This window comes from Crotalus tigris, unplaced genomic scaffold, assembly GCF_016545835.1.
Source record: "Crotalus tigris isolate CLP2741 ecotype Arizona unplaced genomic scaffold, ASM1654583v1 scf7180000019001.135134, whole genome shotgun sequence".
In the NCBI taxonomy this organism is placed as follows: domain Eukaryota; kingdom Metazoa; phylum Chordata; class Lepidosauria; order Squamata; family Viperidae; genus Crotalus; species Crotalus tigris.
The window spans coordinates 70791-86925 of NW_024097318.1; the positions used below are offsets into that span (position 1 = coordinate 70791).

The window sequence follows — 16135 nt, forward strand, 5'->3', positions numbered from 1 at the left end:
CATTCAATAAAGGGAATGTTTATTACGGGGCACCTTGCTGCTCAGCCCCGTGTGGGCCTGCCGAGTGAACGCGGATTTAATTGGCAGGCCTGCTGGGCTGGCTAACACAAGCCAAGCATAGAGGCCAGGAAGGCTTCCAGGGTGCAAACGGAAGGTTCCTGCCTTGGCATAGCTGTGGACATGGAGAGCATGAAAAGGAAATTGCATGGATCTGGGAGAGAGAGAGAGAGCGGAAGAGGAGAGAGGAGAGAAAGAGAGGAAGAGGAGAGAGGAGAGAAAGAGAGGAAGAGGAGAGAGAGAGAGAAAGAGGAGAGAGAGAGAGAGAGAGAGAGAGAGAGAGAGAGAGATCCACGTTTATTCCCTTTAAAAATAGCCATTTTTTTTTCACCTAACAGCAGATTAAAACAAGATGGGGTCTGCTAGAGATTTGGCTCAGAAATTAAAAGGTTGTGTGGCCTGTTCGCAGAGTCTCCAGCTCCCCAAATTCTCAGCAGCGACTACAACATGGGAGTTGTAGTTCACAATATGCTGGTCTACGACTGTAATAAAGATTTGAGTGATTGTAGTTCACAGACCTGAAAGACAATCTTTGGTTCCTCAGAATTCGCAGCTGGGGAACTCTGGGAGTTGTAGTACCCAGACCTGGAGGACCATCTTTTCTGCATGCCGGTTTGGGGTGGCAACCGGGATCCTCAATCCTCCATCCTGCCCTCCCCTCTTCTACAGGTACTCCTCGACTTACGACCACAATTGAGCCCAGCATGTCTGTGGTTCAGTGAGATATTGTTTTTGCCCCATTTTGCGACCTTTCTCGCCACTTTCCTGTCGAGGGATTCAGTGCAGTTGTTAAGTAAGACGGTTGTTAAGTGAACCTAGCTTCCCCCGTTGGCTTTGTGTGTCAGAAGGGTTACAAAAGGGAACCACGTGATCCCAGCAATGCTCTGATCATTATAAATGTGAGTCCGTTACCAAGCATCTGAATTTTGATCATGGGAATGTCGCAATGGCCATAAGTGTGAAAAACGATCATAAGTCACTTTTTTCAGTGCCGTCGTAACTTTGAACGAACTGTTGTAAGTCAAGGACTACCTATAGTAAGTCAGTTTTCTGTGGTTGCAGAGTATACTCAGAGCATGAACGTCTGTTACAACTGGAAGAGTGAGAATTTGAGACTGGGATATGCAAATGAAGGGTGGAGCTTATGCAGATGAGAGTTGAACATGTTCCCGACGTCTCCTGAACACCACGGGGTAATCTTAACGGAGATCACATCATGGGCTAGAAAAAATAGTCCAGATCTGCACTCAGCCCCTCTCGGCTTCTGGATAAGAGGCTTCAGATGAGTTCTTGAATGCGAAAAGGGAAACGGAACCGCTGGCCACAGAATCCACAGGAAATTGGCTATTTATTCCCACATTCCAGGTGGCCTCAGTTCCCCAAAAGTTTGCAAGACAAGGCTAAAAAAATAATTTAAAAAAAACCCTCAAAATCTCACAGGAGATTTCAGGATTCGGGCTGGCGGATCGGGCGAGTGTTCAGCCATCTCATCCCCGGTTCTTCCCTTTTATCATTTTTTTTTTTTTTTTTTGAAGTCTTACATCAGTCTCCCTTGGACTTTGCCAAGTGGCAGACAGATGCTTTTCATGTCAAGTTGCTTTTCGCCTCCGGAAATCTCTTTTTTTCCCACCCCAAAGTCTGTAGCCGGGAGAAACATAAAACATTAAAAAAAAAAAAAACATTTTCCTCCTTCCTGCGAGCCTCACCCATGGGCAAATGTTGTGCATTTGTTTATTTATTTTTCCCCCTTTCTTTCTGGCTACCAAACAAACAGAAACAGGTTGCGAGGGATGAAGGCCCAAAAAAATAAAAAATAAATCAGCTTGTTCTTTTGCTGTCTGGGGGGGGGGGAGGTGGGAACAAAAAGAAAAGAAATAAAATTGATCTTTTCCTTCTCTGCCGCCATGCAGTTTTTCCTTGACCCAGTTTCCTCCCCATAACTCCACCTTGTCCTCGTTCGGTTTTGAGCCGGGAAAATTGACAGCTGAAGAGTGACAGGTCCCGGGTCGCCTTATTCCGAGCTAGGAAGACATGGAAAGACTTCCTTTCCATGGTAACTAAAGAGCCAGAACAGGGATTGACTTCTGACAGCAGAAGGTAACTAAGCTTATCGCAGCATAAGGATTAACTCTTCGGAGGACGAGGAGACACAGAGACAGGAAGACACTCGGCACACCTGGCGTGACCCATTCCTCACCTGCAAGGCTGGAACAATCTCCTTTAGAAGCCTTTTCATCCCGGAGACGGCTAAAAAAGAACACAATTAGTTTTGTTTCTGCCTGGAAACCTCTCTTGGGCTTTGTGCTTGTGGTGGGGGGGGGAAGGAAGAAACTTTAGATTTTTGGGCCTTGCTGATTTGATAGGCTTGTGGTTAGAGAAAAACGGCTGGTATACATTACAACTATTCCTCGACTTTACGACCACACGGGAGCCTGGAATTTCTATGGCTACATGAGGCAGTTGTTCAGGGAGTGTTGCCCCGTTTTTACGACTTTTTCTTGCCACGGTCATTCAGTTGTTAAGTTATTAACATGGTGGTTAAGTGAGCTTGGAATCTGCGTTAGCTTTGCTGGTCAGAAGGTCACAAAATGGGATCCCGGGACACTGCACCGTCATAAATACGAGTCAATTGTCAAGCGTCTGAATTTTGATCAGGGGGATGCTGTCAATGGTTGTAAGTCTGAAAAATGGTAATAAATCTCCTATTCCATTCCATTCTATTTTCTATTCTGTTCTATTCTATTCTATTCTACTCTACTCTACTCTACTCTACTCTACTCTACTCTACTCTATTCTATTCTGTATTTCCATTCCATTCCATTCTATTCTTATTTCTATTCTATTCTATTCTATTCTATTCCTGTTCTACTCTACTCCACTCCATTCTATTATTTAATTCTATTCTATTCTATTCCATTCCATTCCATTCTATTCTATTCTATTATTTCTGCATTCTATTCTATTCTATTAGACATTCACTTGTCTGAGATGGTATAAGTCCTCCTGGTTGAGCAGGGGGCTGGACTAGAAGACCCCCAGGGTCCCTTCCAGCTCCTATTCTATTCTATTTTATTCTATTCTATTTTATTCTATTCTATTCCTGTTCTACTCTACTTCACTCCACTCTATTATTTAATTCTATTCTATTATATTCTATTCCATTCCATTCCATTCTTTTTCAGTGCCGTTGTAACTTTGAATGGCCACTAAACGAACTGTTGTAAGTCGGGGACCAACCTGTATTATCTAAAAGTAAATATTCCAGGTTCTATGCCATTACCTTATTCTACTGCACCCAAAGGAGTCGGAAGTCAACGTTTTTTCTTCCTTTTCCCCTTCTGCCTTACACTTCCCTCCCTTCCCTTTCCCCTCCTTTATTTTCCTCTTATTTTCTTTTGCATTTTAAACTCTACTTCAATAAATGCATCAAACGTAGGAAAACGGAAGCCTTTTCTATGCAGGCCGCGGATCTGCACGTTTCGCGAAGGCCAGTCCCAATTTAGCGACTGGCGAAGCAGCAAAACACCCCAGTGAGCACCAAGCCAGAAACGGTCTCGAACCGGTTGGCATTTGAACTTGGCTTTTATCTGCTTTTTCTTGACCGCCGCTCGGGGGGGGGGCTGCAAGGGAGATTGGGGGACCCCCAGCTCTTGTTGCAGAAGCGCCCCCTCTCTGCCAGGTTCGGGACCCTCCCCTGCTGTGCCCGGGGGGGGGGGGGCTTCTGAAATTTAATCTAGCCGTTTGGACGGAGCCTGATCCTGCGCCCACTGGGCGGAATTCCTTGGCAGACTGGCCCCATCATGCGAAGTGTTTTGGAAGCTTCCACATGTGGCTGTTTCCAAAGGGCTGCCTCTGAATAGCAACCGGGGGGGGGGGGCAGACAAGGGGCTGGTTGTTCCTTGGCGAGGGGGTGGCCGCAGCGGCAGCAGCAGAAGCTCCAGGCTTGGGAACCCAGCCAAGAGATGTTTTCGAGTCCTTCAGAGGATGGGCACAGAGGAGGGTGGAACTGGGGGGGGGGACATGAACTGCGTTTCCTGGATTAACTAGGCGGTGCAGAATGTGCTGAGTGGAAGGCACCCCCTGCATTTTTGAACCGGGGGGGGGGGGAGAAGGGGGCAATGAAATGCTTTGGCTTGGATATGTAAGGGGTCAACTATGAAAGGAAGCGTTTCCTGTTTTGCTCTAGTGCTGCTAAGAGTCGTGGTTCTTTTGCTCTCCTTCGCTGGTCACTGGTCAAATAGCGGCGGGAAGCAGAAGAAAGGGTGCGTGGCTAGCATCCAAAGTTGACCTAAGCTTCTAGTCCTCGAGGAAGCTAAACAGGCGGAGAGGCTGGAACTCCCCCCGCGTGCAAAAAAATTGAGTGGATTTCAGGGATTCTCTTGGTTAGAGGGAAAGAGTGCGTGGCTAGCATCCTAAATTGACCTAAGCTTCTAGTCCTCGAGGAAGCTAAAGAGGCAGAGAGGCTGGCACTCCTCCCCACTGGCAAAAAAATTGAGTGGGTTTCAGGGATTCTTTTGGCTGGGCCAAGAGGGACCAAACAAGCTTCAAGGAGTCCCATCCATTGGCTAATCTCTTTCTCCTTTTTAGGAAGCCAGCCGGTGACTGCCGATGAAGTCGTGGTGGCGGGTTCAAAGGTGATTCTCTCCTGCAAGGTGGAGGATCCGGAAGATTCCTCGCTCCAGTGGTCCAATCCTGCTCAGCAGACGCTCTACTTTGGAGAAAAACGAGGTAAGGCCGGCCGGGGGGCATCGAAGCCCAGAGGTGGGAGGCCAACAGCTCTGGCAACCGCCGGTGACAGTCCCCAGATTTATTTACCGTGATTTATCCATCCCCGTCCTTAAATCCCAACGACTGGGAAACGCTGTAGACTGTCAGAGCCGCCAAAAACAAGTGCAATTAGCTGCCAGCCGAATCCCTCCGGCTCAATTTGGAAGCAGGTTTTTGCAAAGCGAGCTTCTGTTGTCGTGCTTTATATTTTTGGGCATTTTCACCTCTCACTTTTTGGTGTCCAAATCTGCCTTCAAGCCCCCTCTTGACGTCACGGAGGGAAAGGTAAAAAATCCAGAGGCCTCTCCAAAAATCTCAACTCTGTCAAATAAGAGGAAATGGAGCATTTGCTTCAATGGGGATTTCTCCTGCCTGGGTAAAGGAGATAAGGGACTATCTACAAACAAACCTTAACATGTCGGTTCTCCTCCTCACCTGCGGTGATTCGAAATTGCCTCCAAGCGACCAGCAAAACATTTTCCTTTTTTTTTCCCCTCAAGGAGAATACGGGTGATTTATTTTCTCCACCTTGAAGCTATGACTATGCTACAAACACAATACATTTTTTATTGTTGATGTAAATCTATATTTTTTCAGTATCCTCCTCCTTCTCGCTAGCAGGGGTGACTAACAAGTTTTGAAAGTCCATACTTGAAACCGGCGTTAAAAAGCAAAACGAACCGCTTGCTTAAAAGAGCCCAAATCAGCTCTTGGAGATTTTTGTTTGTTTGTTTGTTTTTGGGTGGTTTGGTCCAAACTGAAAACAAGATATTTTGGGTCACAAACACACAAACACATCTAATTGGGTTTTGTGTGAAAGGCAGATTGTCCTTTTTTAAGCATCTTAAATGACAGCCACAGATGGTCCTTGACTTTGCAACCATTTGTTTAGTGGCCATTCAAAGTTACAGTGGTCCTAAAAATGTTATTTATGACTGGTCCTCATCCTTACAACTATTCTATTCTATCCTATCCTATCCTATCCTATCCTATCCTATATTCTTTATTCTATTCTATTCTATTCTATTCTATTCTATTCTATATTCTGTTCTATATTCTATTATAGTCTATATTCTATTCTATATTCTGTTCTATTCTATATTCTATTATAGTCTATATTCTATTCTATTCCCTATTCTATTATAAACTATTCTATATTCTATTCTATTCCATTCCATTCTATTCCATTCCATTCTATTTCAGCATTCTACTCTACTCTACTCTACTCCACTCCACTCCACTCCACTCCACTCCACTCCACTCCATTTTCTATTCCATCCCATCCCTTCTAGCACTGATGATGTTACCTAGTTGGGTCATGAAATGTCTCCAAAAAAACCGCCCAGCTCAGCGAAGCACGTCAGCCAACCTCATGTCCACCCTGAGCTACCAATAGTCTCCTTTATTGTTTTCACTGTCTTATACTGTCTGGATTCTCTACACATTCACCTAATTTTTTTCCAAAAACCAGCCCAAATACCCCTCCATCATATTCTGTTTGGTTCTATTCTGTTCTATTATTTTCTTATTGTGCATTCCAGACCTGAAGCCCTGACTATGTCTACGCCCAAAGTTAAACAGATTAAACTTTTTTTTTCTTCTTGCCATCCTCAAAAAGAAGGCAATTCTGTGAGAAGTCCCAAACTGATCATTTTGCTCCAGGCTCGGAGCTGAGAGAAACACTTGCTGCTGTTAATTTGTGGAACTGCAGAGATGTTATCTGAATGTGATCAATGATTTATTGATTAATGCTCCAGCCCCATAAATCTAAGAGGAAAGCCGATTGATTTCCATACTGTAAATTCCATGGATGTCATGTCATGTCACTCTGTTTTCAATAGTATTTACAACAGTTGTGGATAGCTCGTTTTTTTTTTTTTTCCTTTGTTTTGAGTTGGGGAGACGTTTGGTGGTATTTTTTTTCCCCTTTAAATTTGGTCTTTTTGTTTCCTTCTGTTTGCAGCCAGGGATGGTGTAGCGATTCCCTGAAGCCTTGGCTTGCTAGTTCCAACTTTTGTTTATTTATCTGAAGATGTGAAGATGAATGTTAGCAGGAAGGGCAGTTTGCAACAGGCTGTCTCCTAAGGAAGTGTCATATAGAAAGAGTCTGTAGCATTTTGATCTGGAATCCACACAAAGACAGGTGGCTCTGAACAATTTGCAATCTCTTTCTGATTCGTTTGCCACAAATTTTCCCTAATCACAGACTTCACGCGTTCAACTGGAGCGTGCAATTCCCTCCAGCATGTATTTTTTTTACCGCCACAAATCCAGCATTCTTTGTGGTTTCCTGTAATTATGGGTGTGACATTCTCTAGAGCAGTGTTTCGCCAGCCATGGGAATTCTGGGAATCCAATGTACTACCACAGAAATGGCCACTAGATGGCAGCAAGCAGACAGTTTCTCTATCTCTTTGCTGTCCTCTAGTGGTAATCCTAAGCTTTGCCACTCCAGTGTGGTGGCTTGGCAGAACTCTGGGAGTTGAAGTCTACTTATCTTAAAAGTTGAGAGTTGAGAAACTCAAAAGCTTGAGAAACTCTGCTTTAAAGTTTAAAAAGAGATAATTTTTTTTGCACTTGAGAGCTTTTCCTGATTTTATATTTTAGATGAGGTTTAAAATCTCGACATATACCAAATTTCCAGGATAGGGGGGAAAAATCTGAACTTTTTCAAGCTCTTGAAAGCAGTAAACAAATGTCCTTGTTTTGTTCCAAAACAACAAAAAAATATTTGTTCACTGTTTCAGCTTTGTTATATGACACCCAGAGGTTTTTTTCATTGAGATGGGTTATATAATTTAGAGATAGATATAGATAGATAGATAGATAGATAGATAGATAGATAGATAGATAGATGATATGATATAGATAGATAGATAGATAGATAGATAGATAGATAGATAGATAGATAGATAGATGCTATGGATAGATGGATAGAAGATATGAGATAGATAGATAGATAGATAGATAGATAGATAGATAGATAGATAGATAGATAGATGATATGAGATAGATAGATAGATAGATAGATAGATAGATAGATAGATAGATAGATAGATAGATAGGAGAGGAAGGAAGGAAGATTGTTTTTGATGAGATGGGCTATATAAATGATGGATAAAAAGATAGACAGGGGAAGAAGGAAGGGAAGGAAGGGAGGTAAAAATATTGTTTTTGATGAGATGGGCTATATAAATTAGATATAAGATAGATATATAGATAGACAGACAGACGATAGATAGATAGATAGATAGATAGATAGATAGATAGATAGATAGATAGATAGATAGACGATAGATAGATAGACAGATAGACAGACAGATAGACAGGCAGGCAGGCCGGCCGGCCTAAGATGACCCCCTTTGCCCCTTCTCTAACTCACCCTTCTTCCTTCCCCTAGCACTACGAGACCTTCGGATCCAGCTGGAGAATTCAACGGCCAACGAGCTGAGCATAAGCATTGACAACACCACACTGGCCGACGAGGGAGAATACACCTGCACGATATTCACCCGGCCCGTCCGGACTGCGAAAGCGATGGTCACTGTGTTGGGTGAGGCGAAGGGGTCAGTGGCCAGCCCTGTCCGAAACGGGAGGGTCTCTTCCTTGAACATTTCAGCCTTTCCAAGTTCTCGGGGTGGGCTCCAGCTGGAAAAAAATCCCAGTCCTCTCCTGTCTGGGAAATACAGGTAGTTCTCGACTTAACGACCGTGGCTAAGCAAGATAGTTGTTGAGTGGCCTTTGCCTCACTTTACAACATTTCTTGCCCCTGTTGCTAAGCGAACCATACCGTTGTTAAGTTAGTAACACGGTTGTGAAGTGAACCTGGCTTCCCCGTTGACTTTGCTAGTCAGAAAGTCGCAAAAGGGGGGTCACGTGACCAGAGGACCCTGCAACTGTCATAAGTACATGCCAGTTGCCAAGCCTCTGAGTTTTGATCACGTGACCGTGGGGATGCTGCAGCGGTCGTAAGTGTGAAAACTGGTCCCAAGTCCCTTTTTTTCAGTGCCGTTGTGACTTCAAGCAGTCAGTAAACGAATAGTTGTAAGTCAAGGACTACCTGTGTGCTCCTGAATACAGGGACATGAGTTGCAGATTCCCAGAGGAAAACAAGAATTCTTTTGGGGTTGACTGAAATGTTCCAGGAATGGAAGCCCTGTTTTGTACATCCCAAACATGAGATTATTTGTCTGAAATGGCATAGGGTTCCCTGCCTGAGCAGGGGGATGGACTAGAAGACCTCCAAGGTTCCTCCCCAACTCTGTTATTCTAGTCGTCTTCTATTCTATTTTATTTTCTATTCTATTCATATTCTATTCTGTTCTGTTCTGTTCTATTGTCTATTCTATTTTCCATTCTGTTCATATTCTATTCTATTCTATTCTATTTTTATTTCTATTCTATTCTATTCTATTCTATTCTAGTCTTATTTCTATTCTTAATTCTATTCTATTCCATTCTGTTTCCTTATTCTATTCTATTCTATTCTATTCTATTCTATATTTCTATTCTATTCTGTATTTCTATTCTATTCTATATCTCTAATCTATTCTTATGAAAAAATTAATGAGGCAGGAGAAATGTCATCATCCCATCTCAGAGCTACAGTTTCACTCCAAGTTCAAAGGCATTATCCTTTCTGGGAGCCAACACTTCAAAGCGCGTCTTCTCCGGGATATTCTAAGTCGCTAGTCCTCATTGTCCTCTTCTCTTTCAGGAATCCCACAGAAACCTCAAATCTCGGGTTACTCAGGTCCTCTTAGGGAAGGAGACGTAGCCCTGTTGACGTGTGCCTCCTCTGGCAGTAAGCCAGCTGCTCAGCTTAGATGGAATAAAGGTGACAGAGTCTTGACAGGTAAGCCACAAACAGGCTATTCAAAAACCTAAGAAGGACGTCAGAATGGGTCATCCAGTTTGCTTCCCAGATGTAGTCAAGGTTTTAATGAAGCCTTCGTAAAATTAAGAGCCCTACCTTTACCATTCTATATTGACTGGTAGACTGCATTTGAACATGGAAACACAGATGCTAGTTTTCCTCTCTAGATTTAGCGCCTTAAAATACAGTAACCTGTGGCCAGGTTAGTTATCTGCAAGTTAATTATCTCTAAGTAGTGTCAAATTACATGCCAATATATAAATACTTGATTTTGTGATTTCTCTTTCTCTCTATCTCTCTCTCTCCCAAACAGGCCAGTCGTTGGAAGTCTCCAAAGATGCAAATGGGAAAACTTTTACAGTCAGCAGCCAAGTCGAAATTATGGTTGGCAAAGAGGACGATGGAGCAGACGTTACGTGCACGGTGGACCACTCCTCTCTGCAAATCTTTGAGAAATCCGCCTCGCAGCGTCTCTCCGTCTTCTGTATGTGACTCGGGAGACGCCCGTGACTTATTTCAAAATTATGACGGCATCAGTTCTAAGCCTGGCCTGTTGCTTTGATCTCTGAGCTTGTTCGATTAGGTTGCAAACGTTTCGTCTCCATTCCAGGGGACATCGTCCATGCGCTTCGAATTGTGCTCATCTGTCAGAGCACTGGCCTTTGAATACCTTTTTAATGTGATTGTCCTGGTTCTGACAGATGAAACTCTTCCAAGAACTTCAAGGCATTGTTTACCTTAAAGAATCTTTATTTGAGAAGCAAAGCGTGGGGCATTAACACAGTCGAAGCCAAAAACTGGATTCCCCTCCCCTGAGCCCATAGTATCAAAGCACAATTCCCTCCTCCAATTAACAGTCATAAATCACATTCTCCAGTTAGTTTGAAATGTAGGCTTCCCCTCCTTTACTCCAACCCGCCATTTCTTATCATCTCTTATTTCAAAAGCCCTGAATTCACACACTATTACAATATTGTTATGTCTAACTAACTCCCATCACATTCGTCCGCCTTGGCCACTTAGAGATAGGCGGACTTCACTTCCCAGAATTCCCCCCATTTTTAATTTCCCTAAAAGGCCTTCTTGAAATAAAAATGACGAGAACCCTTGCACTCTTCTAAAGAAAATCATACACATAAACACACAATTCAAAACTGAGTTGCCTCGATTGCTCTTCATTTTTCCTTCTCCCTCCCGCTCTATCTTTCCTTTAATGTTGCGCCTTTCTAGACCAGAGGTCTTCAAACTTGGCCCTTTGATGACTTGTGGACTTCAACTCTCAGAATTCCTCAGCCAAGCACGCGTTGAGTTGAAGTCCACAAGTCATCAAAGGGCCAAGTTTGAAGACCCCTGGTCTAAACTGTGTTCTTGAAATAACGAGGATGATTCTGTGGCAGGCCACTCTGGAATACCGAGAGAGGGCAAAACCAGCTTTTAATAAATAAAGAGAATCGCCTTGCTTTGCAGCATGTCAGCGTCTCATTGATTATTATTTTTTTAATTAAAAATGTCTTTTAAATAACGTTCTGAGAGAGAAAGAGCTTTCAAAATGGCAAGGAAGGCCTTGAAGCAGATGCCAGGGCAATAGAATGACTCATCTCTGCATTCTGGTGACCCCCAATAAAGAATAATAATGAATCCATAGTTGTCCAGACGGAATACAGGTAGTCCTTGACTTACAACCGTTCGTTTAGTGACCGTTCAAAATTACAACGGCACTGAAAAAAGGGGCTTAGGACCCCTTTTCACAGTTGCGACCTTTGAACCATCCCCAGGGGCACGCGATCCAAATCCGGACGCTTGGCAACTGACTCCTATTTATGACGGTTGCAGCCACCCGGGATCACGTGATCCCCTTTTGCCACCTTCTGACGAGCGAAGTCAATGGGGAAGCCAGATTCACTTAACAACCGGGCGACTATCTTATCAACTGCTAACTCTTTTTTTTCTCCTTGGTCGTCTTCTCCGCAGACAAACCGACGGCAAAAATCGAATCCAAACCGGAGCATCCACAAGAAGGGGACAGCTTAGTGCTTCAGTGCAAAGGAGAAGGGAATCCGATGTAAGTGTCCTGTCCTCTCTTAAAAATGCCGTTTTTCCTCCAGCCTCTATCCAACCTCTTCTTCCAGCTTTGTGGCTTTTGATCTCGGAGAAAACCAAGCTTAAAACGGGAGCTGAGAATTTATCTTTTGTGGGTCTCCCCTTAACAGAATAACAGAGCTGGAAGCGACCTCGGAGGTCTTTTAGTCCAACCCCCTTGAGAGTGGGTTAACGGTGGGCTCTCTCTCTGAAATTTTTGCGGTAAGAAAATAAATCAATCCTGCTACCCAAATCTTCCCAAAGGCTTAACGAAGTTAATGTCAGGGATGAAACCTTTTCAGCTACAGGCCTCTGCATTTCAACTTGCCTTTAAATGAAGGCGGGGAGGGAGGTGTTATTTTCAAGTGGGTTAAATGGAGAAACGAAACCTCTTCGATTCAGCTGAAGACTGTGAGAGCTTGAAACCTATTCAAGGACACCAGAACAGGTGTGGATTTGAAGCAGACGGTTCCCATAACAAAGTGAACTTGTTCATATAGACTAAGTAAGACGTTGGGGGTTTGGCTGGGAAAACTATTGTTTAAGTCTAGGAATTGGAACCTCAGAGTTAGTTTTGCTTCGACGTAACCACGCCGTGCATTCAATAAAACCAGTTAAGATTTTTGGAAACGGAATGAACCCGGAGTTTTATTTGGATTCTCAAGTTGGATGTTGACAGTTAAGTTGCTTTTTAAAACAGGTGGGTCTGTGTGGGAGACAGTTGTGATTTTGAGTTCGCAGCTTCCCACACTCGCTCACCCAGGAGAAGCGAAATTTGGCAGCCCACGTAAAGGAGACTAAAATGAGGAACATTTGCATAATTGTTTTTATTTTGCATTTTCCTTTTTTGAATTTTCTCTGCTTTGGAAAAAGAAGTGTTGTTGAGAAAAGCACTTCTGGCTTTGGCACTTTTCAGCCAAGCATAGCATATATAGCTTTTTCAACACATCATTAACCATGAGGACTACAAACTTATTGGAGATCCTCCGGAAGTCAAATTTGTAACCAATGGTGTCCCTTTGGCTTTTTTTTTTATTCCTACAGAACTGTGCTTGTGTTTTGCTGTAAATAGCATATCTATTGCCAGTAAGTGTGCTGTTTTATTTTTCAGCTGCCTACATACTGTGTTTGTGTGTGTGTGTGTGTGTGTGTGTGTGTGTGTGTGTGTCTGCGCGCGCTTTCAGTATCCTGCAAAAAATAATAAATGGTTTATGATTGAATAAAAGTCCTACAGCAGCAAAAATAATGAAATAAAATTAAATAAAAATAAAACTAGAAGCAAAGAAGCAGATGCAAGCATATTTTGAAGGGGGCAGTGAGTAGGAATGCAGATAAAAATTAACCTTAGCCAGACCGTGGAATCAATCCTGGCTATTTTTCAGTCTTTTATTCTTATTGTTTCTTTTAATTTTTCAGGGATAGGTTCCAAGGAATATTAGTATTTATCATTTCAATTTCTATAGTAATTGAAATGATAAATACAAATATTCCTCAATTTATAGCCACAACTGAGCTCAAAATTACATTATAAGTCGAGGCACTGGATGACCACAAGTGAATTTCTGGTGTGTTTTTTTTTCATGGTGATCGTTCAATAAATGCTGTGATGATTAAGCAGCCGATTCATTTGAATGAGTGTTTTTCTGCTAGAAATGGGTGAAACCTTGACAAAATGGTGGTCACGTGACTGCAGAACATCGTGACAGTTGTACAGCTGACGACATGGTCACGTGACCACAGGGGGCACCAGAACCATTTGTGACCACCAGGGGGTGCTTTACAGCAGGGGTGTCCAACCCTGGTAACTTTAAGAGTGGTGGACTTCAACTCCCAGAATTCCTCAGACAGACAAACAGGTGAAATTGTGGACTTCAACTCCCAGAATTCCTCAGACAGACAGGTGAAATTGTGGACTTCAACTCCCAGAATTCCTCAGACAGTTGAAGTTGTGGACTTCAACTCCCAGAATTCCACAGACAGACAGACAAGTGAAATTGTGGACTTCAACTCCCAGAATTCCTCAGCCAGCCATGCTGGCTGTGGAATTCTGGGAATTGAAGTCCACCAGTCTTAAAATTGCCAAGGTTGGGACACCCTCGTTTTACGGGCCCTGAAGCACTTGTTCCATGCCTGTGGTAACGTCGAACCATTGTAAAATGAGTGGTTGTTAAGCAAGGACTAAACAAAGCCAAAAAAATAAACGCCTTCCCTTCCCTTTGATCCATGGATCTGTTTGAAATCGTTTGAGACGTCTCTTTTCTTCCTTTCCTTACAGCCCTCAGGAATACAGGTGGGAGAAGGATGGAGCTGACACGGCCTTGTTGGATGCTCAAGATGACATCCTCAGCTTCCCCAACCTAAACAAAAGCGACAGTGGGACTTATATTTGCTATGCTTCCAATCTGGTGGGCAGGTCTTCTGCGAAATACACCCTGTCCGTCAGCGGTAAGACGTGTTTTGTAGCCCCTCTGCCTCCTAGATGACTTATTAACAGAATAATAGAATTGGAAGGGACCTTGGAGGTCATCTAATCCAACCCCCTGCTCAGTCAGGAAACCCTATACCATTTCAGACAAATGGCTGTCCAGTCTCTTCTTAAAAACTTCCAGTGTTGGAGCATTCACCGCTTCTGGAGGCAGGTGTTTCCACTGGTTAATTGTCCTCACTGTCAGGAAGTTTCTCCTTAGTTCCAGGTTGCTTCTCTCCTTGCTTAGTTTCTATCTGTTGCTTCTCATCCTGCTTTCTGGTGCTTTGGAGAACAGCTTGATCCCCTCTTCTTTGGGGCAACCCCTAATCCTTAACCCTAATCCTAGGAAACGCCCTCACCCCATGCAAGCTCTTTTCACTTACCTCAAAGGGCTGTTGTGCAAATGACAATTGTGAGGAAGGTGCCAGCCTTGACAAATTCCTTTATTTATGGGCAATGTCTACAGCCTAGTTTTCCACAACACAGGGACAGGCAGAAATTCACTGGGGCTGCAAAGGTCATTAACCCAAATAAACCTCATTAAAAATTAACTTCAGACAATATCAGAGTTATTAAAAAATTCATCTAGAGCAATCTAATAAAGGTCCTAATTTTGTTACGAAGATTGGCCTACCAAGGGTCCTGGTGGATACAGGAAAGAAGGGATATCCATATTTGTCCTGATTAGCAACTTTTATTGCAACAGCAAACTAAATTGAAACCCTGAAAGATCCATTTTAGCTCTGTAGAGTCAGGGAATGAAAGTAGAAAATCCCAAAGTATTTGGTTTACATTTCGTCTTGGCCAAGAATTGAAAATGGTCGTCATTCATGATCAACCTTAGTTCCCCGAAGAAGAAAAACACCCTCACTAATTTGGTGAAGTTACTACAAAGCTACAAACGGTCGCGGTGCAGCTTTCCAAGCATATCACAATGCTGTGCAAATTTTGTTGTTTTAGCCCACCCATCCATTTACACGTCGAGCCTATCTTTTCTGTGTAATTCAGAAATTCATCTCAGCTATTTGCAAAATTTGCAACCCTGGGTAACCTGTGTTTTGTTGTGGTGTGTGCATTTTTTAAAAGAAACGCACAAACTTATGGCGATGACAATGTCTCTGGCTACGAAGAGAAAATACAGTGAACGAGCAAATGTAGTTACGGATTAAGATGGCGTTTCTCAACCGTGACCATTTTAAGATCTGAGGACTTCAACTCCCAGAATTCTCCAGGTAGCGTGGCTGGCTGGGGGATTCTGGGAGTTGAAGTCCACATATCTTAAAGTTGCCAGACTCAAGAAAAATTGGATTAAGGCACTGAGAAGACTTGAGTCCATTAGCTATTGAAGCTCACTAGATAAATTTGGGCCAGTTGTTGGCTAGGTTTCCATAAGGTGGTTTCAAACAAGCAAGCCATGTTCTGAGTGGCTTATCGGGATACTCTAGCCTAGATATCCCAGCTTGCTGAGATAATATCATAGCCTCTTAAAGACAAATGAAGGTATTCTGGTATATGGGTATGAAACGCAGAAATAGCAAGCAATAAAGTGATTTTGCAGAGGAGATGATGATCTTTGCTTTAGCCCCTGAATCTCACATTCTGCTTCCATCCGGATAGATGCCAGTCCCATGACACCACAAAGGAGCAGCTATCACGCCATTGTTGGGGGCGTGGTAGCCTTCATCATCTTCTTCCTCCTTATCCTCCTCATCGTTCTGGGACACTACTTGATTCGGCACAAAGGTAAGGGCCAGCCCCCTCCTGTCCCTTCGGTCCCTCTCATTCCATCTTCATGTGTCTTGGAGTTCCACTGCCCCAGCTCTTAGCTGTTAGGCCTCGGTTAATCTGTTGCTCAAATTGGAGGCAGACAGCAAGTCCTGGACTTACAG

At 43.3% G+C, this 16135-nt stretch overlaps 1 protein-coding gene across 1 annotated transcript in view; it reads left to right on the forward strand.

Moving 5' to 3' along the window:
* Window positions 1-16135, forward strand: part of CADM3 (cell adhesion molecule 3) — a 75938-nt gene that overhangs the window by 48449 nt on the left and 11354 nt on the right. The window contains exons 2-8 of the mRNA XM_039358111.1: window positions 4645-4785; window positions 8225-8377; window positions 9542-9679; window positions 10014-10184; window positions 11672-11762; window positions 14055-14224; window positions 15864-15989. Coding sequence (XP_039214045.1) covers window positions 4645-4785; window positions 8225-8377; window positions 9542-9679; window positions 10014-10184; window positions 11672-11762; window positions 14055-14224; window positions 15864-15989 — 990 coding nt within the window. The remainder of the gene's footprint in view (window positions 1-4644; window positions 4786-8224; window positions 8378-9541; window positions 9680-10013; window positions 10185-11671; window positions 11763-14054; window positions 14225-15863; window positions 15990-16135) is intronic.